Source organism: Tachysurus fulvidraco, chromosome 10 (assembly GCF_022655615.1).
Source record: "Tachysurus fulvidraco isolate hzauxx_2018 chromosome 10, HZAU_PFXX_2.0, whole genome shotgun sequence".
NCBI lineage: Eukaryota > Metazoa > Chordata > Actinopteri > Siluriformes > Bagridae > Tachysurus > Tachysurus fulvidraco.
Genome location: NC_062527.1, coordinates 14,792,519 through 14,817,879, shown reverse-complemented (window position 1 = coordinate 14,817,879; position 25,361 = coordinate 14,792,519). Strand labels below are relative to the sequence as shown.

Here is a 25,361-nt window from a genome sequence, read left to right as displayed (position 1 = left end):
TAGCAGAAACTCTTCCTTTCTTTATTTTACCTTGGCCTGATTCCACCTATCAGAGACATAGAAAGAGACTGCAGCAATGATCTGGGCTGCAGCAGAAGGCACACACATACACAAAGACAGAGGAGCCTTTTCTTAGATTGTGGCCAACACCCTTTCTGCCTCTCCCTCTCACCTCCAGCTTACTGTACATCTCTCTACTCAAATAACCACAGAATGATGTTTTCAATGTTCCTAATGCCATTAGATACACATCCCCCAATTCCTATCAATCAATTGTGCTGACTGCTAGTTTCTAGGCAACAGCATCATCAGAAGTGATTAGGTGTGGATGAGGATTGGAAAAGAACATCAAATATATTTTTAATGAAAACATATTCAATAAAAACCTCAAATTGACCTCAAATTATTTTTACCAGATTATTTTGTGCTACAGTCTCTAAAGAGAATGGGGGTTGTATCTTTTTTTCCTTTCCCCCTCCCTCGTGTTAATGTTCAGCACCACAGACAGCATAGCGACCTTGTTCTAGGGAGAGCCGTTACCATGGTAACAGGCTGCCGTCTGGGAGAGGGAGGGGTAAAGGTTGTGTGTGTGTGTGTGTGTGTGTGTGTGTGTGTGTGTGTGTGTGTGTGTGTGTGTGTGTGTGTGTATTGAAACAGTCTGTAACCTGATATACAGAAAGTACAGTATACAGAGAAATCTCACTCAGCAGCATCCCATTCAGAACAATCGTTTTTACGTATAATCTTAATAATGTACATCATTAACAGAACTAACTTACAGAATTTAAAAGGTGTGTGTGTGTGTGTGTGTGTGTGTGTGTGTGTGTGTGTGTGTGTGTGTGTGTGTGTGTGTGTGTGTGTGTGTGTGTGTGTGTGTGTGTGTGTGTGTGTTGGGAACGGGCGATAGTGGTGGGGGCGCGGAGGGGTGTCTTGCTGAGTGCGTCACATGAAAAAGAACTAGTTGAGATGCCCTCTTGCGTTCGTGCGCTGTTACTGCTTGCGTTGTCTCCCAGCACCGACATTCAGCCGAGCAGAAGCAACATGACGTAATGCGTTCAGAAAGGGTGCGGCATATACTGTCACGTGGGTTGAGACGGTCTACCACATGATGTCACTATACACAAGACAAAAATACTTCTTGGACTGATTTGCCAGTGAAGTACGTTTTGACCATGATGATAGCTTAGTAGCAATAAATAAATAAATAAACAAACAAATAAAATCCATCGAGAAATAACAAAATAGAAATAAATAGAAATAAAAACAAACAAACAAACAAACAAATAAATAACGTTTAAATTAAATTGTAAATATGTTAATATTTCATTTCAAACATTAGTTTATGAGTTTATTAATATTTGTACTGGTGTAATTTATTTAGAAAAGCTAACTAAAAACTTAAACATGACATCAACAACAACAACAACAATAATAATAATAATAATAATAACCATCATCATCGTCATCATAATCATAATATAGATTTTTAGTTTTTTATGTTTATTATTATTATTATTATTATTATTATTATTATTTATTATAGCTTTGATAACAGATTTTGTACAAATTGTTACCAAATTATTTACATATAATCTCAATTATTTTACTGTGAGACTGCAATTATACAATTAGACGCACTGTGGCGCTATAAGACGTACATACTTAATATTGGACATTCAAGCCGCCATATCACCACAGTGAGACGAGATAACAATGCGAGAGCGTCCACGTTGTCCATTCTCTCTCACACACCATTTGTACTAACAATTTAGGAAGTAATATTTGACTGAGCATCTCACCCGCAATTTTTCACAATATGGGGTGTGAATATTTAAGAACAAGCTGGATATACAGATATTTTTTTCTTTATCATGTGTGTCTGTTGCATCTTTCCGACGTCGTGTCAACTCACATACGTTATTCTCTTCAAGAGGAATCAAAGATTGGGACCATTTTAGGAAATATAATCAAAGATTTGGGCATGGAGTCGTCGTCGCTGACGGGGAGGAATCTGCGAATTGTGACTGGATCAAAACAGGAGCTTTTTCAGGTAAATCAAAAAGAAGGCTCATTGTTCGTGAATCGTAGGATTGACAGAGAGGAGCTGTGTGCTACGAGTAATCCGTGCCTCATCAGTATGAATGCGGTGATTGAGAATCCTCTCGAAATGCATCAAATAACAGTTGAAATTGTAGATGTGAATGATAATGCACCTTCATTTATAGACAATGCATATAATCTGGAAACACTTGAAAGTGCAATGACTGGAACAAGGTATCAGCTGGAAGGTGCACACGACCCAGATATCGGCTCTAATGCCTTGCAGTCTTATAAATTAACGCAGAACCAGTTTTTCCGTTTAGAAACAGACGATTTTGGAGACGGAGGAAAAGTCCCTGTCCTCGTTTTACAAAGACTTTTAGACCGGGAAAATAGCCAAAGGCATACTTTAATATTAACCGCTATAGATGGGGGAAAGCCACAAAAAACAGGAACTCTAACTGTTAATGTTGTTGTGTCAGACATCAATGATAACGCACCTAATTGCGGTAAACAGAAATATACTGTAACAGTGAAAGAAGACGCTCCTGATGGCACGTTTTTACTACGCATTAACGCGACGGATTTGGATGAAGGAGAAAATGGGGAAATTGAATACACACTAAGAAGTAAGTTTAGAAATGGCGAGTCAGACCTTTTTGATTTACACATCAAAACAGGGGAATTACGAATTAAAGGTGGTCTTAATTTTGAGGACAAACAAGTCTATGAGCTAAAAATTCTGGCTGCCGATAAAGGAACGGTGTCACTGTCCACGCAGTGTAACGTGCTGGTGAAAGTAGAAGATGTAAATGATAACCAACCGGAAATAGACGTCACCTCCTTATCTGACCGAATTTACGAGGACTCGCGTCCAGGTACAGTAGTTGCTTTAATGAGAGTGACAGACTTAGATTCAGGTGTTAATGGGCAGGTAGTGTGCTCTTTACCAGAGAACATACCATTTGAACTTAAGCAGTCATCCGATTCAAATTTTTATTCTTTGGTTACAAAATGGAACTTAGACAAAGAGTCAAAGTCGTTTTATGATATTGCTATAACAGCGAAGGATTTGGGAACCCCCCCTCAATCATCAACAAAATTAATTCACGTTGAAGTGATAGATGTCAATGACAATAGCCCTGTATTCATCCAAAGCCCATACACCTTCTATGTAGCTGAAAACAACAAACCAGGCATGTTCGTTTTCTCGGTGAGCGCAGCTGATGTGGATGAGGGTGAAAATGCAAGAGTCTCATATTCAATAGATCATTTGAACTCAGACCAAAGTGTGACATCATTTATGAATATTAATGAGGAAAGCGGTGCAGTTTTTGCCCTCAAAAGCTTTGACTTTGAGTCATTAAAAACGTTTCAGTTTCACGTGCTCGCTTCAGATTCTGGCACTCCGGCACTAAGCAGCAACGTCACAGTGAATGTGTTCATTCTGGATCAGAACGACAACGTTCCTGTAATTTTATATCCAGTCAGCGCCAACGGTTCTGCTGAAGGTGTAGAGGAGATTCCCCGCAATGTGAACGCTGGACATTTGGTGACTAAAGTGAGAGCCTATGACGCGGATATTGGATACAACGGCTGGTTATTATTTTCACTGCAGGAAGTGAGTGACCACAGTCTCTTTGGTATGGACCGCTATACAGGACAGATAAGGACCCTTCGACCATTTACAGAAACAGATGAGGCTGAACATAAATTGGTAGTACTAGTCAAAGACAATGGCAACGTTTCACTTTCAGCAACAGCGACTGTGATTTTTAAACTTGTTGAACCCAAAGAGGCATTTGCAGCTTCTGATATTGAAAGTACAGTTAGAAATGTACCGGAAAATAACGTTAGATTTTATTTGATCATTACGTTGGGCTCGGTTTCACTTCTTTTTATCATCAGTATCATCGTCCTGATTGTAATGCAGTGTTCCAAATCTGCAGTCTATTCCTCAAAGGATTTACAAGATACAAATTATGATGGGACACTGTGTCACAGCATCCAGTACAGATCCGGAGATAAACGATACATGTTAGTTCGACCAAGAACGAGTATCGGTTCAACTATAGTTCCAGGAAGTAATGGAAATACTTTACTTGTACATGATCGGAGAAGAACTTCTGGAGAGGTAAGAGCTGACTAAACTAAATAAACGGTGTGATGCTTGTTTAATTTTTTTATTTTTAATTTAATTTAATTTATTTTTTATAAACTTCTAAAATGTTAAAAAATATTTCATATTAGTTAACATTTTATATATAAAGTTTGACATGTATTCTGTGGGAAAGAAAATCTATGTCATAATGACTTTTTTGTAGATAGTGTTTAATGTTCAATCACAAAGTATGGTAAATCGTGGTGCTGTCCGTGGTGCTGAATTCATTTGCGAAATGCTGAATATGATGCTTGTTATAATAGTCATTGATTAATTAATTATAACTCTTCTTACACTGTGATGATGATGATGATGATTATTATCACTGTGATGATGAAGATTATTATTATTATTATTATTATTATTATTATTATTATTATTATTATTATTATTATTATTATTATAGTTTTTTTCTGGTGGTATTACTACAAGTTTTGTGAATGATAATCCTGAACAAAATTATTTCGTTATAATAATTATATTATTATTATACAGACAACTTCCAATAAAGAGCCCCCTGCCTACTGGGTTCTGAAAATATTCTGACACTGCGAGTCAATTTTCTATGGGAAAATTTACAAAAATTATAGTTAAATAGATTTTATTTTTTATTTGATTCCCCAAAACCCTTTCCTAAAACTTTTTCTGTTTAGCAAATGCAAACGGAAAATATAATATATATTGCGCCGACATGACTGTCTTCCACATGGCGTCAGTGATACACCAACAGATTATTAAGCCCTTCCCCTTTTTTTACGCCTTTCCTGTCTGTAAAATGTGTGATGTGTCGGGTGAAGGAAGAGCTGTTTCTTTGTTGGGTTAATATTTGATGCCGTTTTGGTTGCATCGGGGTTGTACTGTATGTTTTTACAACCTTTAACTGACCCAATGTCATAAAAATTTTGACAGTTTTTTGATTCATTAAAAAATATCGTCCACAATGCACGACGGCGGACAAAGGCGAAAATGGGAGTATTGTTGGATTGCGCTATGCTACTCTTTGCTGTTGTGCTTCGTGGAGCACGTTTTCGGTCAGATAAGGTATTCTGTCCCCGAGGAGATGAAAGAAGGTTCAGTTGTGGGAAACATTGCTAAAGATTTGGGTTTTGATGTCAACACTTTGATGGACAGACGATTACGTATCGTTTCTGGATCTAAGGACGCGCTTTTCAAGGTAAACCAGGACAGTGGAATATTATATGTTGAAAAGAAAATCGACAGAGAAAAAATATGTGACGGTGATTATGTCTGCTTGATAAACATAAAAATTGCTGTTGAGAATCCATTTAATATTCATTACATTGGAATTGAAATAACTGACATCAACGATCACGCGCCCAGATTTGCAGATGAACACTTACATTTAGAAGTAGCAGAAAATAAAGCTCCAGGTGCGCGACTTGATTTGCAACCAGCGCGTGATACAGATATTGGTGTTAATTCTATTAGAACTTACAAATTAAGTCATAATGATCATTTTACTTTAGAAATAAGAGATGTTGTTGAGGATAAAATTCCGTCGCTTGTGTTACAAAAATATTTGGATCGGGAAAGTGTCCATGAACATCGATTACTTTTAACGGCACTAGACGGTGGAAATCCACCAAAATCTGGGACTCTTAACATAACTATAACTGTCCTTGATATAAATGACAATCAGCCTGTGTGCAGCCAAGATGTTTATTCTTTATCTTTACCTGAAAACGTCTCTGTTGGAAAGGTTATAATGAGAGTGAATGCTATTGACCCGGATGAAAGCAGCAATGGAGAAGTAGAGTATTCATGGGGTAGAAACACAAAAAGTAAAATCCAAGATATTTTTCATGTAGACCACATTTCTGGTGAAATTCAAGTCAAAGCGGAGATCGATTTTGAGGATATTCAGATTTATAGGTTAAACATACAAGCTTCAGATAAAGGACAGCCTCCGCTCTCCGTCGACTGCAGGGTTATCATCAAAATAATAGACGTGAACGACAATAAACCTGAAATAGAAGTAGCATCAATACTAAACATTGTTCCAGAGGACTCTAAACCAGGTACTGTTATTTCTCTGATAAGTGTTACAGACAAAGACTCTGGAATTAATGGAAAAGTCGTTTGTAGCATCTCAGGTGCTTTCCCATTTGAGCTAAAGCCATCTGTTGAAGATAATGTGTATTCATTAATTACAAGTAAACCCTTAGACAGAGAACTCATATCCCATTATGATATTGTATTAACAGCTAAAGACATGGGCCAACCTGCTTTCTCTTCTTTTAAATCTCTGAATGTGCAGATATCAGACATAAATGATAACCTTCCACAATTTCCTCAGAATCCGCTTGAACTTTACTTATTAGAAAACAATGTTCCAGGCTCTTCCATATTCTCTGTGAGCGCAACTGACAAAGACCTGAACGAAAATGCGGAAATCACGTATCAAATCATTAAAGGTGAGGCGAGGTCTAATGACGTGTGGTCAGTTTTAAATATTAATACAGAGACAGGTGTTATACATGCACTTAAAAGATTTGATTTCGAAATGACAAAAACGTTCCAGTTCCACGTGCTCGCTACCGATTCTGGATCTCCGTCACTAAGCAGCAACGTCACAGTGAAAGTGTTCATTCTGGATCAGAACGATAACGTTCCAGTGATCTTGTATCCAGTCAGTGCTAACGGATCTGGTAAAGGTGTGGAGGAGATTCCCCGCAATGTCAAAGCAGGACATTTGGTGACTAAAGTGAGAGCCTATGACGCCGATATAGGATACAACGGCTGGTTATTATTTTCACTGCAGGAGGTGAGTGACCACAGTCTCTTTGGTATGGACCGCTATACAGGACAGATAAGGACCCTTCGACCTTTTACAGAAACAGACGAGGCAGAACATAAACTGGTCATACTGGTCAAAGACAATGGCAACGTTTCACTTTCAGCAACAACGACTGTGATTATCAAACTTGTGGAGCCCAAAGAGGCTTTTGGAGCTTCTGATGTTAAAAATGCAGTAAAAGAAGAGCGAGAACATAACGTTACATTTTATTTGATAATTACATTGGGGTCTGTTTCATTCCTTTTTATCGTAAGTATCATCGTGCTGGTTGTAATGCAGTGCTCCAAATCTACAAACTATTCATCCAAATATTTACAAGATACAAATTACGACGGGACACTGTGCCACAGCATCCAGTACAGATCTGGAGATAAACGCTACATGTTAGTTGGACCCAGAACGAGTGTCGGTTCTACTATAGTTCCAGGCAGTAACGCGAATACTCTGGTGATTCAAGATCACAGGAGGAAAACGTCTGTTGAGGTAAGTGGATTCGAAGTAATAACTGCAACGTTTTTAGCCTTTATTATTTAATACGCTTTTTAACTAGATACACGCAACACTTTAATTGTTGGACTCTAAAAAGATATCCTTTCATAAAGAACGTGATGATCTTTCCTTAGTGGCTAGATAGCATATGATTGGTTTGCCAGTACAGCCGCCGGTATGGTTGTATTCTTCAAAACAGGCCATTGGGTGTCAGTACTACATCGTGATCCTTGGCTAATGTCAGACCCTGCCCATCCACTGTTTTCCCCTGCATGGCGTTTGAAAGACTGCCGTGAGACGACGATAAACTGGGTGAAATATAAAAAATACTTCTTAATTTGATGTGGAAAATGAATTCCGTCATATTTTAGTTTGAAGAATATGCTCATGACGTGATTGTATCGTCAGCGATTTGCTTGTTCTGTAAAAGGCGATTGTTCGTGATGGATAACAACACACAAAGGCGCAGATGGGATTACTCCTGGATTGTTCTTCAAATTTCTTTGCTAATGTGCCTTGGGGACAAGATTACGGCCCAGATAAGGTACGCTATTCCGGAAGAATTGAAAGAAGGCTCTATTGTAGGGAATGTCGCTAAGGATTTAGGTCTTGATATTAATACACTGGTGGACAGACGGCTGCGTATTGTATCCGGTTATGACAGTGCTCTTTTCCACTTAAATAATAACAATGGCGTTTTGTACACCCATAAAAAAATAGACAGAGAGGAAATATGTTCGTTAAATAACCCTTGCTTGATAAATTTAAAAATAGTGGTTGAATATCCACTTGAAATTCATTACATAGGCGTGGAAATTACAGATATAAATGACCATTCTCCTATGTTCACGGAAAAAGAGAAACGTCTTGAAATAGCGGAATCAACTGTTCTAAATACCCGTTTTCAGCTGCAAGCTGCTCGCGACCCCGATATTGGAGAGAATTCTGTTCGCTTATACAAATTAAGCCAAAACGACCATTTTGATGTGGAAATAAGAGACTGGGGAGAAGATAGGCTTCCGTTTTTGGTTTTACAGAAACCACTCGATCGCGAGCGAAGAGCTGAGCATAATTTAATCTTAACTGCATTCGATGGAGGAAGCCCGCTTAGGTCAGGTACACTCAACATAACAATTATTGTCCTTGATGTTAATGACAATCGTCCTATATTTAGTCAAGACGTATACACGACAACACTGAAAGAAAACGCACCTATTGGAACTTTGGTGTTGAAATTGCAGGCAAATGATAATGACGAAGGTTTAAATGGAGAAGTGCATTTTGTTTTTGGAGGAGGCCAAAACCAAAACTCGTTTGATATTTTCGTATTAGATAAAGTAACGGGTGAAATTCGAATAAAAGACGAAGTAGATTTTGAAAAGACTAACATTTACAAATTAGACATTCAAGCTTCAGACGGTGGGCAGCCTCCATTGACCACTGATTGCAGAATTATTATAAAGATAGAAGATGAAAATGACAATCAACCATACATAGAGATAACCTCATTGTCCAGTATAGTTCCAGAGGACACCAGACCTGGAACTGTAATATCGCTAATTAGTTTTAGTGATAGAGACACTGGTATAAATGGGAAAGTTGAGTGTGCTGTATCGGACATTGTACCATTTGAATTAAAGCCATCAGTTCAGGAGAACATGTATTCGCTAGTGATTAAAGAACAACTGGACCGAGAGCTAGTTTCATATTATGACATAACAATTACAGCCACAGACCTAGGAAAGCCTCCCTTATTCTCCACTAAAACACTGAGAGTGCAAATTTCAGATGTAAACGATAACAAGCCAGTATTTCCGCAAAATCCGGTTGAACTATTTATATTTGAAAATAATTTTCCAGGTGCTTCAATATTTAGTATTAGTGCAACTGATAGGGATGTAAACGAAAATGCTTTAATATCGTATAATATTCTTAGAGGTAGGGATAAAAATAACGACATAGCATCATTTCTCAACATTCATTCGGAAACAGGAGTTATTCAAGCTCTAAAATCCTTTGACTTTGAAACAACAAAAACTTTCCAGTTTCATGTGCTTGCTACAGATTCAGGAAGTCCATCACTAAGCAGCAACGTCACAGTGAATGTGTTCATTTTGGATCAGAACGACAACATTCCAGTGATCTTATATCCAGTCAGCACTAACAGTTCTGCTGAAGGTATGGAGGAGATTCCTCGCAATGTGAATGCGGGACATTTGGTGACAAAAGTGAGAGCCTATGACGCAGATGTCGGATACAACGGCTGGTTATTATTTTCATTGCTTGAAGTGAGTGACCACAGTCTCTTTGGTATGGACCGCTATACAGGGCAGATAAGGACCCTTCGCTCATTCACAGAAACAGACGAGGCAGAACATAAACTGGTCATACTGGTCAAAGACAATGGCAACGGCTCACTTTCAGCGACAGCAACTGTGATTATTAAACTTGTTGAACCCAAAGAGGCTATTGCTGTGTCAGATGTTAAAAACACAGTAAGTGACATGGAGGAAAGTAACGTGACATTTTATTTGATCATTACCTTGGGATCAGTTTCATTTCTTTTTATTATCAGTCTAATCGTGCTGATTGCAATGCAGTGCTCCAAATCTACAGACTATTCATCCAAATATTTACAAGATTCAAATTATGATGGGACACTGTGTCACAGCATCCAATACAGATCTGGGGATAAACGTTACATGTTAGTTGGACCCAGAATGAGTATTGGTTCTACTATAGTTCCAGGCAGTAATGCAAATACCCTTGTTGTATCAGATCGCAGGGGAAGAACTTCTGATGAGGTAAGACAGAAATGTTTTATATTTATATACAGTATATATAAAACGTTTGTATTCTAATTTTATAAGGCTTCATGTGCAGCCTTTCTTTTCATACATACATACATACATACATACATACATACATACATACATACATACTGTACTTTAACGTTATATATTGTATATTAATATTTGCTGGTACCGTTGTTAGAGAGCTCTCCATGGCGCTGAAATAAAACTTAATTATTAGAGGTTTTAAAAGTCTTCTAAAGAACGCATATTCTTACGGAACAATAGTTACTTATGATGAAGTTATTTATATATTTATTTTAGAACAGTAAGATTTTGTTAAATCACATACATTCAGATCTGTGAATTAAAATCCTGAAAAAAAATAATAATTAACGCGTTTGCAAGTTAACGCGTTGGGTTTTTTTTTTCTTTCCTCAAACGCATTTAATAATTTTTTCAGGATTATTCACAAAACCTGTAGTAAAACCACCAGATAATAATAATAATAATAATAATAATAATAATAATAATAATAATAATAATAATAATAATATACATGAATAAATTTTTAGTGCATTAACTACTATTATAAGATTCATTTTTCTAGATACATATCCAGCATTAGGTTTTTTTAATAGTGTATAATTACTATAAAGCTGTATTTTTACATGAGAGATAACAAGACACTAGTGTTGTATCTTTGGAGAATTGTTTTTCTCGTTATTAGAGTGGAATCAAAAGAATGGTAAAAAAAAAAAATAAAAAAAGAACAGTGCGCTTTTTCCTTGGGTAGACCTCAAGGTGTCACTAATGCATAAGGAAACTTAACGGACATTACAGGCCTGGCTTGGTTAATTTGCGTCAGGCAGAAGCAAATCCACGTAAACGTGCTGACTGTTGTATGATTTTGAAGATGGCGATTATCTCAGACTAAAGCAGTTTTATAGAATGAAGAAACGACAGAACTTAAGATTTCGTCTTTAAGAAGACCGTTTACTATAAAAGAAAAGTACATCCATTGGATTTGTTTTATTGAAGATTCATCTTTGGCGATGGAAGGTAGAAGACAAAGGCACAAAAGGCAGACATACTGGATGTCGCTTTGCGTTTCTTTGCTGATGTGCTTTACAGAAATAGTGTCTGCCCAGATACGGTACTCTACTCCAGAAGAGGTAAAAGCTGGATCGGTTGTAGGAAATATTGCTAAAGATTTGGGTTTTGATGTAAGTACATTGTTAGACAGGCGACTTCGTTTGGTTTCTGGTTCTAATGATGCCCTTTTTTATTTAAATCCGAACAATGGGGTTTTATCCATTCGTGAGAAAATTGACAGAGAGGAGATATGTGATGGGACCAGTTCTTGTTCGATTAATCTAAAACTCATTGTGGACAAGCCCCTAGAAATTCATTACGTTGAAGTTGAAGTTACCGACGTAAATGATCATTCGCCGAGTTTTAATGATGAAGAACAGCTTATTGAAATATCTGAATCCACAATGCCCGGTGAGGAATTTCAGCTGCAACCTGCACGCGACCCCGATTCTGGTCTAAATACGGTTCGTTTTTATAAATTAAGCCAAAGTGACAATTTCGAACTTGTTCTTCGAGAAAATGGAGGAGAAGGACAAATACCAATTTTAAAATTACGCAAGCCATTGGATAGGGAGCAACAAAAAAGGCATAATTTGATGCTTACCGCCATGGATAGCGGAACCCCAACACGATCAGGGAGCATAAACATTTCAGTGATAGTTCTAGATGAAAATGATAACAGACCAATATTCAGCCAGGAACTTTATTCTGTTACAATAGAAGAAAATGCTCAGGTTGGGGCTCTTGTTTTCAGAGTCAATGCCACCGATTTGGACGAAGGCTTAAATGGAAACATAACATTTTCTTTTGTGAAAAATCTTGACAAAAAGGTGTATAATACTTTCGAATTAGACAGAAATACAGGTAACCTTACCGTAAAAAGCGAGGTAGATTTCGAGACAACTGACACCTTTAGGGCTATTATTACAGCGTCAGATAAAGGACAACCACCAAAGACAAGTAACTGTAGAGTTGTTATAAAAGTAACTGATGTAAATGATAACAAACCTGAGATAGATATTACGTCTTTGTCTGACGTGGTCCCAGAAAGTTCAAAAATAGGAACTATAATTTCTGTTATAAGTGTAACTGACAAAGACTCTGGTGTAAATGGGAAAATCGTTTGTAGCACATTAGGCAATGTACCTTTTGAGCTGAAGCCGTCATTTAAAGAAAATATGTATTCCTTAGTGATCAGTGAACGACTAGATCGAGAGCGTATATCATATTACGAAATAACAATAAGAGCTACAGATTTGGGAAACCCGCCCCTATCTTCAATTAAAACGTTTGGCGTCCAAATATCAGATGTAAACGACAACAGCCCAGAATTCCCAGAGAATCCTCTTGAGTTATATCTACTTGAGAACAACTTCCCGGGTGCATCCATACTTTCGGTTAGCGCTTTAGACAAGGACGAGAATGAAAATGCTGCAATTACATACCAAATTATTAAAGGAGGAGAACGAAATATTGCATCTTTTCTTAATATCAACTCTGAAACAGGAGTTATTCACGCACTAAAGAGTTTTGATTATGAAGTAACTAAAACATTCCAGTTCCACGTGCTCGCTACAGACTCTGGAACTCCGTCATTAAGCAGCAACGTCACAGTGAAAGTGTTCATTCTGGATCAGAACGACAACGTTCCAGTGATCCTGTATCCAGTCAGCATTAACGGTTCTGCTAGGAGTGTGGAGGAGATTCCCCGCAATGTGAACGCAGGACATTTGGTGACTAAAGTGAGAGCATATGACGCGGATATTGGATACAACGGCTGGTTATTATTTTCACTGCAGGAAGTAAGTGACCACAGTCTCTTTGGTTTAGATCGCTATACAGGACAAATTAGGATTCTTCGCTCATTTACAGAAACAGACGAGGCAGAACACAAACTGGTCATACTGGTCAAAGACAACGGCAACGTGTCGCTTTCAGCAACAGCGATTATGATCATTAAACTTGTCGAACCCAAAGAAGCTTTTGCTGCGTCCGATGTTATAAACGCCGTTAACGACGTGGAAGAAAATAACATGACATTTTATTTGATCATTACCTTGGGATCAGTTTCATTTCTATTTATTATCAGTATTATTGTGCTGATTGTAATGCAGTGCTCCAAATCTACAAACTATTCATCCAAATATTTACAAGAGACAAATTACGATGGGACACTGTGTCACAGCATCCAGTACAGATCCGGAGACAAACGCTACATGTTAGTTGGACCCAGAATGAGTATCGGTTCTACCATAGTTCCGGGCAGTAATGGAAACACTTTAGTGGTACCAGACCGCAGGAAGAGAGCGTCTATGGAGGTAAGCGTTGTTGTTTTTGTTGATGATATGGTGTTGTGTTGCTTTATGTTTGTGAAAGCTGAAGTATGGAAATGTCTGTTCTTGGCCATCTTTGAGATGAGGTTTCTGACGTGTTTAGAAATTAGCTTGTTTTCATTTTTGGTTTCAAAAACATAGATTTTAGTTGTTTCTCTTTACGGGTGTACAATATGCAGGAATGGGACGTGTCACAGGTCACACAGCATGGCAAGACTGAGCACAGCAACAAGATATATAGATATAATGCATCAGCATCTCTCTTTGGGAAACATTTCAGGGCAGACTAGGGTTTCAAGATGTGCTGTATTTTTTCAAGAAGCATGAAAAAACAACGTTGAGGACAGTATATACTCTGATCCGCACCTGCATCTGACTGATTAGCACAAATTTTAAATAATTGGCTGTAGCGTGAGGCAGGTTGTTTACCAAATGCTGGAGAGCAGTACAATAATGAGTGTCTGGAGGCAACAATGAAGCTTAGTGGAGGTTTCTTGCATGTTTGGGGTTGAATTTCTGCAATTGGAGTGTGAGGTTCGCATAGGATTAGTGGTCTTCTCAATGCTGAAATATACAGGAAGATTATTATCTTCCATGCAATACTATCAGGGAGGCATCTGTTTGGCCCCAATTTTTTATTCTGTGGCAGGAAAATGAAAAAGGACCCCAAACATACAGCCACTGTCAGAAGATACGGACCTGAGGCAGTCTACATTCTCAGTAGATCTGTGTTTCGTCATTATAGTTCTCCAAGATGTTTGAAACAACCAAGCTCCTTCAAAAACTGTGTGCAAGTGTACCTAGTATAACTCATGCTGTTTTACAGGCAAAGAATGGTCAAACTTAATATTGATTTGATTTGGATTTCTTTTCTTTGAATTTTTTTGAACATCTTTTTTAATTTTACACACCTGCTTGAAACGTTTGCACACACTGTAAACCCAAATTAGTTCATGAACTTAAAAACCAATTTATTTCAGAAGTTAAATATTTGGATTACTTTCTACACAAACCTTTTGATAACAGTTAAACCAGTGACTTAACCCCCCCCCCCCCCAATCCCATGGCATGAAGTTAACACAACTTAAAGAAAATAAGTATACAAAGAAGCACCCTTATATTAAATGAACTCAATACTTATTATTCTCTTCTGTCATTATTTTAATAACACAGAAGAAAAAACCTTTGACTTACTAAACTTAAACCATGCGACTCAAAACTTACATTTTTTTGTGGCAACTCATTGCCTCAAATATATTGATTACAACCAACTAATGTTACAATGTAACAATGAATCAGTTTTCTTACTTTTTAAATATTAGCAGCACTGTCTTAAATGGCAAAGACAGACAGATAAATAAAACTATATATATATATATATATATATATATATATATATATATATATATATATATATATATATATATATATATATATAGACAGACAGACAGATAAATAAAACTATATATATATATATATATATATATATATATATATATATATATATATATATATATATATATATATATATATATATATATATATATAATGCAAATGCAAGTCCAATAGGCTAAAGGTGAATAGGACAGCAAATTAGTGCACAATCTCACTTTCAGTGATGACAGATTTTCACTGGCTGAAAGTGAACTGGGCTTGTGTCATTATTCCTGATGACTGTGAGGAGGGACACTGCAGCATCTAAAAGCTCTGGCTCATCAGATGTGTCCTGAATCATTGAAAAAGATAATAAAAAAAAATCAAACAAATCAAAATCAAAAAAAAAATTTTTAATTTAGGATTTTTCTGAGAAATCTCTTGTTTAATTATATACAGCAGGTATAGTGCTGTGACTTTACAAACCTACACACCAACAGTCATCAAAAAAATTGTGTACAGCATTTGTGTACCTATCTGGACATTTTGGTACTAGGATTTTCAGAACAGACTACACATGAATCGTTGAAAAAAAAATTTAACTAAAAAAATAAATCAAACACATGGTTACAAATACCAAAGTTGCTGAGATAAAAATATGGATGTCTCAAAATTTTTTCTGCCTCAATGCTGACAAGACATGACATCTTGCTTACTGGCACCCCTCACCAGCTTCGCAAAGCTGGTTCACTGTTTCTAAACGTAGATGGCTCTGTTCTGGAAGTACAAACCAACTTAAAAAATCTAGGAGAAATCTTTGAGTCAAGCTTGTCTTCTGACCCTCACATTCGGCATACTGTGAAGAACTAATTTTTTCATCTCAGAAATATCGCTAGACATCACCCTATGTTATCCCGTTCAGTGACTGAAAGGCTGGATAATACTTTTGTGTTCTCCCACATTGACTATTGCAATGCACTTCTGGCTGGGGTTCCTAAATCCACACTTAATAAACTGCAGTGTTTGCAAAATTCAGCTGCTAGGATCCTGACTGGAGTCAGGCAAAATGAGCACATTACACCAATTCTCAAGTCCTTGCACTGGCTTTCGGTCAGGTTCAGAGTACATTTTAAAGTCCTCAGGCTTACATAAAAGGCACTGCATGGTCTTGCCCCAGTATCTGTTTGCAATTTTAACTGTATACACACCCAAGCATTACTTACGCTCCTCACAAGCAGGACTATTGGTAGTCCCACAGACACGGCTGTGTTCGGGATAGGGCTTTTTCATCGTACGTGCCTAGACTTTGGAATGCACTCCCTCCTCACATCAGAGATGCAGAGAACTTTAGTACTTTTAAATCTCTTTTAAAAACTCATTTTAAAGGTAGTCTTTTTTGACTATTTTTGTGTGTGTGGGTATTTATGTGTATGTATTGTTTTACTTTGTGTGTGTTTTATTCTAATTTGCTTTTTATGTAAAGCACCTTGAGAAGCTATGTTAAAGGTACTATATAAAAATAAATGTAGGCCAGAGTTCCATGAGCTCTTTCACTGGTGGACATGTCTTCACATCTGTGTCTGGAAATTCTTGACACAAAACACTACTGACTTCAGAAATACTAGCTTGACTATCCTCACTGACAATGTCACTGCGAAAGACTGATGAAAGACTTGTTTGGTGTACTCTACTTTTATGAGAATTGAATGAAGAGTACACATTTGTACTATAGTTACAACCTTTATGGACAGGCCACAGTTTCGTGATTTTTTTAAATGCTTTCTAAGATGGCAGACAAGAACAGAATCAGAAAATCTATGCAGAAATGGGCATAAAGGGCATTTACATAAACAATTTTCCACTTTGCCACAGTCCATTTTAAATGGGCCTTGGCACAGAGAAAACAGCTGCGCTTCTGGATCATGTTTAGATATGGCTTCTTTTTTGACCTATAGAGTTTTAGCCGACAACGGCAAATGGCACGGTGGATTGTGTTCACCGACAATTTTTCGGGAAGTATTCCTCCTGAGCCCATGTTGTGATTTCCATTACAGTAGCATTCCTGTATGTGATGCAGTGCCGTCTAAGGGCCCAAAGATCACGGACATCCAGTATGGTTTTCAGGCCTTGACCCTTATGCACAGAGATTGTTCCATATTCTCTGAAGCTTTGGATGATATTATGCACTGTAGATGATGATAACTTCAAACTCTTTGCAATTTTTCTCTGAGAAACTCCTTTGTAATATTGCTCCATATTGTTCGCCACAGCATTGGGGGAATTGGTGATTCTCTGCCCATCTTGACTTCTGAGAGACACTGCCTCTCTGACAGGCTCTTTTTATGCCCATTCGTGTTGCCAATTGACCCAACTTTTTTGGAATGTGTAGCTCTCATGAAATCCAAAATGAGCCAATATTTGGCATGACATTTCAAAATGTCTCACTTTCAACATTTGATATGTTATCTATATTCTATTGTGAATAAAATATAAGTTTATGAGATTTGTAAATTATTGGATTCCTTTTTTATTCACAATTTGTACAGTGTCCCAACTTTTTGGAATCGGGTTTGTAAAATCATGACCATGGAATACAACTAACACTGTTTTCATAGTAATGTGTTTGTTTCAAATGATGTGTAGAGATAGATAATTGTATATTAATGTTTTATGTTATAACACCGAGTATAAGGAGGGTACTACATCGTTGGTGCAGTGTTGGTGGTTCAATATGAAGTAGGAATATGGTAGTAGTTCTGGACTTATACAAGAGAGCACAGCTTTATGCTTTATATTCTGAACACAAGTTCTCAGGTGTGCAATTATCATTCTGTTAATGCACAGCTCAGAACTTGACCACAATATAGTTCTACATCACTTTGCTAAATTAGTTTTAAAGCATATTAAATTGTATATTTGCTTTCCTGCATATTTCTGCAATCGCACTTGCTTTCTCACGCTCTAATAACTGCATATCAATGGGTACCAAACGCGACAAAAAAGTATCTTTTCCATTTTATTTAGCTTTTGTCCACACTAGATAATATAGGTTTTATATTAGTAATGATTGTTTCGTTGTTTTTAAAACGTGGCGTGTAGCGTTGTGTACGTTACGAAGGTTGAGATGAAAAAAACGTTAAATGTCTTAAAAAATTAACTATAGCTTTTGTAACCTAACCCTGACTTTATACACGTGAGCCAAAGGAAGCCAAAGGAAGCAAATTCTTATATCAACCGACACGCTTACTACAAACAGTAACCCTTAATTAAAACTCGCAAAACACAGGGGGTTTATTTAGTTATTTTTCTAACAGCATTTGGAGAATGTAATTATTTATTATATTGTAATTCTATTTTACTATTCTTAAAAAAAAATTATACATAGAGCTAAATGAATTAGGATCCAGCCTTCATGAATTAAATGAAGTGAAATATTTTTAAATAAATAATTTAAAATGTTCATTTGTTAATTATTTTTATTTTTCAGTTTAAATACTTCATCATTATATGTTTGGAGAGTATAATAGTTTGCTTGTAGCTAATTTTGCCTTAATTTTTCAAAAAACTTTTGGAATTCTAACGTTGAAACAACAGAAATAAGTACAATGAAATTATATTCTTAAGTGTCACATAATCTGCTAATTGTTGAAGTTAATCAAAAATAATTAGTTTAATAGAATACAAAGTGAAAAAAAAGTACTAGAAACTCAAAAAACTTAGTTGAATTTTTTTTATAAAATTAGGGTTACACTACGCAATCTATTTAATTATTTTTAGCATTTGGGTTTACAGTGGTACCCCCCCCCCCCATGTTTTTTATAGTATATATATATTTTCCTTTTACAATTAATTACACTTGATTTCTATTTCATTTTTGACTGTATTCTGACACTTTTAAAACATGGGCAATTGAAAAATTATTTTGCACGGTGCATCTCGCACGGTGTATGATTGTGCACGAGAATTGTATTTGAACTTGAATTGTATACGTAGATTATAGTGTATGAACACAAAATTGGCTTTAGGTGTCAGATATCTTATATCCCAGATTTCACAACTCCCCTTTATGAAACTCAATATCTGAAAGGAACGATTCTTTGCCCAGTGATTATTCTGTTCACTATTGTGGGAAAATATTTTAAAGATTACAGTTTAGTAATGACAGATTGATTCAATGGCCAGATGAGGTCAGTGTTACATAGGGACAGAGAAATTCCCGCCCACTGGTATAAGTGCATGTTTTGTTCAACATACAAGGACACTTGGGCTTAACTGGCACGAGAGCTGCTTTATTATTATTTTTACAAGTCAGTTGTGCTGATAACACACTGAATGGATTATAACGGACAGATAATTATCTACTGTAACCTAATATAACAAATAAATATATATATTTACGACCAAAACCGTTTCAGGGAATCATCCATGATGGATAAAGGCAAACAATGGCGTATATGGCACTGCTGTTGGATTGCACTACCCATTTCTTTGCTGCTGTGCTACGGGAAACAGGTTTGTGCTCAGATAAGGTACTCTATTCCAGAGGAGGTGAAAGTGGGAACCATTATAGGAAACATTGCAAAGGATTTGCATCTGGATGTAAATACATTGGTACACAGAGGATTTCGTATCGTTTCTGGACCTAAGGACGGTCTTTTCCAAGTAAACCAGAACAATGGCGTTTTGAATGTACATAAAATAATCGACAGAGAGGAGGTATGTGACAGCACCAATCCCTGTGTATTTAACCTTAAAATCGCAGTTGACAGCCCACTAGAGATTCATTATGTGGTAGTAGAAATTACTGATATAAATGACAACGCACCTAGATTTCCAGATAAGCAGCAAAGAGTAGAGATCGCCGAGAGCACAATACCGGGGGCGCGTTTTCAACTACAAAGTGCGCGCGATCCAGACATTGGCGTATATTCTGTGCGCTCTTACAAATTAAGCAAAAACGAACATTTCGACTTGGAAATAAGGGATAGGGAAGACGAAAAGGTACCCTTCCTGGTATTACAGAAGGCATTAGATAGGGAGCGTAGAGCTGAACACGAACTGACTCTGACAGCGGTGGATGGAGGAAATCCATCAAGCTCTGGAATATTAAATGTCACTGTCACTGTTCTCGATATCAACGACAATCGTCCAGTCTTCAGTCAAGAAGTTTACACGGTTCATTTACAGGAAAATGTTCCAAAAGGTACTATAGTGTTGCAGGTAAACGCAACAGATCTAGATGAAGGTTCAAACGGAGAGATCTTATACTATCTTGGTAGCAACTTAAACCGTAACATTTATGACGTCTTTTATTTGGATTCAATTTCAGGTGAAATACGCGTAAAAGGGGAAATAGACTTTGAAATCACTGATGTGCACAGATTAGATGTTTTGGCTTCTGATAAAGGCACACCTCCGATGACTGTCAATTGCAGGGTAACTGTAAAAATTTTAGATGTGAATGATAACGCTCCTGAAATAGAAGTTACATCACTTTCGAATGTAGTGCCTGAAGATTCCAAACCGGGAACGGTTATTTCTTTAATCAGTGTTTTAGACAAAGACTCTGGTCAGAACGGGAAAGTTATATGTTCTTTGTCACCAAACATACCTTTTGAACTAAAACCGTCTGTGCAGGAAAACATGTACTCTTTAATCATAAACTCATATCTGGACAGAGAGGAGATTTCTCATTACGACATTACTTTAACAGCCACAGACCTTGGTCAACCTAATCTAACTGAACAAAAAAGTTTGTATGTCCAAATATCCGATGTCAATGATAATAGCCCAGAGTTTCCTCGAAATCCCATAGAATTGTATCTAATGGAAAATAACACCCCAGGTGCTTCTATATTTTCTGTCACCGCATCAGACAAAGACATAAATGAAAATGCAGCAGTCTCGTATAGCATTCTTAGAAGAGATGGTACAAACAACAACATGCAATCATTTCTAAATATCAACTCTGAAACTGGAGCGATTCACGGGCTAATGAGTTTTGACTATGAAGTAACTAAAACTTTCCAGTTCTACGTGCTCGCTATAGATTCTGGAACTCCGTCACTAAGCAGCAACGTCACAGTGAATGTGTTCATTTTGGATCAGAACGACAACGTTCCAGTGATCCTGTATCCAGTCAGCGTTAACGGTTCTGCTGAAGGTGCCGAGGAGATTCCCCGCAATGTGAACGCAGGGCATATAGTGACTAAAGTGAGAGCCTATGATGCGGATATTGGATACAACGGCTGGTTACTATTTTCGTTGCAGGAAGTGAGTGACCACAGTCTCTTCGGTTTAGATCGCTATACAGGACAGATAAGGACCCTTCGCTCATTCACAGGAACAGACGAGGCTGAACATAAACTGGTCGTAATGGTCAAAGACAACGGCAACGTGTCGCTTTCAGCAACAGCGACTGTGATCATCAAACTTATTGAACCCAAAGAGGCTATTGCTATGTCCGATGTTAAAAACGCAGTAAGCGACGTGGAAGAAAGTAACGTGACATTTTATTTGATCATTACCTTGGGATCAGTTTCATTTCTATTTATTATCAGTATTATTGTGCTGATTGTAATGCAGTGCTCCAAATCTACAAACTATTCATCCAAATATTTACAAGATACAAATTATGATGGGACACTGTGTCACAGCATCCAGTACAGATCTGGAGATAAACGCTACATGTTGGTCGGACCCAGAATGAGTATCGGTTCGACTTTAGTTCCAGGAAGTTATGGAAATACCTTAGTTGTTCCAGATCGCAGGAGAACTTCAGACGAGGTGAGACTCAAGCCAACCATTTTATCTTTGAAAAATACATGGCACATGTCTTCAAATGCCACAAATGTCTATATATTCAAAGCTTTATTTTTTAAAGGCAGACAGAAGTTTAATAGTTTAGGTTTTTGTCTTGCTCATACTATAACGGACAAACTATAGAATCTGCCTTAGCCATTGATTGTCCTAGATATTAAGTGAACGCAGAGGCAGCACGTTAATACCTTTTTCCTACAGCAAAATCTTATTTGGAGACCTTATTTATTTAATTAATAATTATGTGTACAAAACCAGTAACTAATTAACTAACTAACTTACAAACAACGGTGAGAATAATTATAGAAACAGTAAATAAATACAGATTTCTCCCCTGTTCTGTTATTAAGTTATTAACATGAATTACAGTGCTTTAAAAAAATTTGGCAGAAAGTATACCAAATATTAAATGTATCGTGTACATTATATATAATTTATCGTGATCAAGCTCAGGTTATAAAACTGGTGGTGTTTTATCTGGTTGACATTTAATTGTTCACATTGGAAACATAGACTTTCTAGTTCCTCACTGATAAAGCCATAGGGGTCAGTGTAACATAAGGACAGAGAGAAGATATGTAGTCCTGCCCATTCCTGTCTTTTGTACAGGTCCGTTTTCTTCTCTATCATCGAAGACACCAGTTTCCATTTTGTGTAAAAGGGGAGCTGCTTTTTTTGAAGAAAGTCACTCTTCTTAACAACTTCAGTTTCGGATTTTATGGACTGCGTGTGTATGACTTATAATTGCGCAGAAATATTACATTGTTCCAATCAAATACCGATTTAAAAGACTGCCTAGGATGGATAAAGGCAAACAAAGGCGCAAATGGGAGTACTGCTGGATTGCTATATGTGTCACTTTGCTGTTCTTTTTCGGTACGCAAGTTTCTGCTCAGATAAAATTCCATATTCCAGAGGAAGTAAAAGAGGGCTCGGTTGTGGGAAATATTGCGAAGGATTTGAGTCTTGATGTCAGTACTTTAGTGGACAGACGGTTCCGCATTGTTTCTGGAACAAACGGGGCTTTTTTTCAGGTAAATCAGAACAACGGTGTCCTTTCTGTCCTTAACAAAATCGACAGAGAGGAGGTATGTGATGGTGTTGCTTCATGCATCCTAAATTTAAAAACCGCCTTGGACAATCCGCTAGAGATTCATTATGTTGCTGTAGAAATCGGCGATGTTAATGATCATAGCCCATGGTTTCCTGAGAAAGAACAGCAGTTTGAAATCGCTGAAAACACTTTAACTGGAGCACGCTTCGAGCTCCAGAGCGCCCGTGATCCAGACATCGGCACTAATTCTATTCGCACATACGCGCTATCAAAAAATAACTATTTTGGCATGGAAATGAGAGATAATACAGAAGAGGAGAAAACCCCTTTTCTAGTTTTACACAAGGCTTTAGACAGAGAGCAAAACGGAAAACATAATTTAATTTTGACCGCAGTGGATGGAGGAACTCCTCCAAGATCAGGTACATTAAACATTACTGTTACAGTCCTCGATATCAATGACAACCGTCCAATATGCAGTAAAGATGTTTATTATGTTACACTGAGAGAAAACACACCCGTAGGCACATCAGTAGTGCGTGTTAATGCGACTGATTTAGATGATGGCTTTAATGGCGATATAATGTACAGCTTTAGTAAAACTATTCGACGAAAAGTGCATGATACATTTATCCTAGATGGTATTACCGGTGAAATAAAAATTAAAGAACCTATTGACTTTGAAGAGAATGAGGTATATAGGTTAAACATACAGGCCTCCGATAAAGGGCAGCCGCCAATGACAACTGATTGTAGAGTGATTATAAAGATTACTGACGAAAATGACAATTTTCCAGATATAGAACTGACATCACTTTCTAACGTGATACCCGAAGATTCACAGCCTGGCACCGTTGTTTCTTTAATTAGCGTCACTGATAAAGACATGGGAGTTAATGGTAAAGTTATATGTACTGTCTCCAATGATGTACCCTTTGAGCTAAAACCTTCCGTTCAGGAAAACATGTACTCATTAGCTACTAAACAACTTTTAGACCGAGAGATTGTTTCACAATACGACATCATAATAAAAGCCACTGATTTAGGTCAGCCTTCAAAGTCCACAATCAAAACGTTGACTGTTCAAGTTTCAGATTTTAATGATAATTTTCCGGAATTTACCCAAAATCCTTTGGAACTGTATTTGTTGGAAAATAACGTCCCCGGTGCTGCAATATTCTCCGTCACTGCGTCTGACAGTGATATAAATGAAAATGCGGTTATTTCTTACCAAATTGTTAGAAACACAGATCAATTAGGATCGATTATTTCACAGAGTCGTACAATAAAGAATGATTTGGCAACATTCTTAAATGTGAATCCCGAAACAGGCATTATTAGCGCATTAAAGAGTTTTGATTTTGAAACAATAAAAACGTTTCAGTTCCATGTACTTGCTACAGATTCTGGAACTCCATCACTAAGCAGCAACGTCACAGTGAATGTGTTCATTTTGGATCAAAACGACAACGTTCCTGTGATATTATATCCGGTCAGCGCTAACGGTTCTGCTGAAGGTGTAGAGGAGATTCCCCGCAATGTGAACGCAGGACATTTAGTGACTAAAGTGAGAGCCTATGACGCGGATATTGGATACAACGGCTGGTTATTATTTTCACTGCAGGAAGTGAGTGACCACAGTCTTTTTGGTTTGGACCGTTATACAGGACAGATAAGGACCCTTCGCTCATTCACTGAAACAGACGATGCTGAACATAAACTGGTCATACTGGTCAAAGATAATGGAAACGTTTCACTTTCAGCCACAGCAACACTGATTATTAAAATTGTTGAGCCCAAAGAGGCTATTGCTGTGTCAGATGTTAAAAACACAGTAACAGACATGGAAGAAAATAGCGTGACCTTTTATTTGATCATTACCTTGTGCTCGGTTTCATTTCTTTTTATCATCAGTATAATCGTGCTAATTGTAATGCAGTGCTCCAAATCTACAGACTATTCTTCCAAATATTTACAAGACACCAAATACGATGGGACACTGTGTCACAGCATCCAATACAGATCTGGAGATAAGAGCTACATGTTAGTTGGACCCAGAATGAGTATCGGTTCTGATATACATCCAGCCAGTAATCGGAACACTCTATTGGTACCAGATCGCAGAAGTAGGCCTTCTAATGCGGTAAGGCTATAAACTATATTTAAACTTCTTTACATTCTATTTATTAACACTATGCTCTGTGACTGATATATGTGGTTCTCAAGTCAACATATTAAAATTTATCCTGAATTTTTTTAGAACATCCAATAATTTCTCACACACAGCATTAAAGTTAAATGTCATAAATGGTCAAACTTGCACAGCGGTGGACAAATTTCTATAGAAATGGCTTCAGCAAAACTGAACTAATATAACATTTTCCCC

General features: G+C 37.2%; 2 protein-coding genes across 9 annotated transcripts in view; both read left to right on the top strand.

Moving 5' to 3' along the window:
* Positions 1-1,704: 1,704 nt before the first annotated feature.
* Positions 1,705-25,361, top strand: part of LOC113660124 (protocadherin alpha-C2-like) — a 129,488-nt gene continuing 105,831 nt past the window's right edge. For 2 of the 6 annotated variants that reach the window (XM_047819683.1, XM_047819676.1), the window contains exon 1: positions 1,705-4,174. In XM_047819683.1, the coding sequence (XP_047675639.1) occupies positions 1,817-4,174 (2,358 nt within the window). In that variant the 5' untranslated portion in view covers positions 1,705-1,816. Of the gene's footprint in view, positions 4,175-7,634; positions 10,313-11,150; positions 13,714-19,156; positions 21,889-22,395; positions 25,119-25,361 lie in introns of those variants that run through there. The other 4 variants (XM_047819674.1, XM_047819675.1, XM_047819673.1 and 1 more) reach the window with 4 other exon arrangements.
* On the top strand, positions 4,978-24,439 carry LOC113654915 (protocadherin gamma-A1-like). Of its 3 annotated transcripts, none has more exons than XM_047819687.1 (2): positions 4,978-7,502; positions 24,379-24,439. In XM_047819687.1, exons 1-2 carry the CDS (start codon positions 5,142-5,144, stop codon positions 24,397-24,399), a joined length of 2,382 nt encoding a protein of 793 aa, XP_047675643.1. In that variant the 5' UTR covers positions 4,978-5,141; the 3' UTR covers positions 24,400-24,439. The 3 variants fall into 3 exon arrangements, with proteins under 3 accessions (XP_047675643.1, XP_047675644.1, XP_027021001.2); XM_047819688.1 differs by lacking the exon at positions 24,379-24,439 and adding an exon at positions 21,152-21,219; XM_027165200.2 differs by lacking the exon at positions 24,379-24,439 and adding an exon at positions 9,573-9,700 and having other exon boundaries at positions 4,979-7,502.

What these genes read in the sequence shown, in the direction of transcription:
- LOC113654915 (XM_047819687.1), top strand. Translation starts at nt 5,142, where the DNA reads ATGCACGACGGCGGACAAAGGCGAAAATGGGAGTATTGTTGGATTGCG. An exon ending in GGAGGAAAACGTCTGTTGAG is followed by an intron (nt 7,503 to 24,378) that starts GTAAGTGGATTC and finishes TACTTGCTACAG; the next exon opens with ATTCTGGAACTCCATCACTA.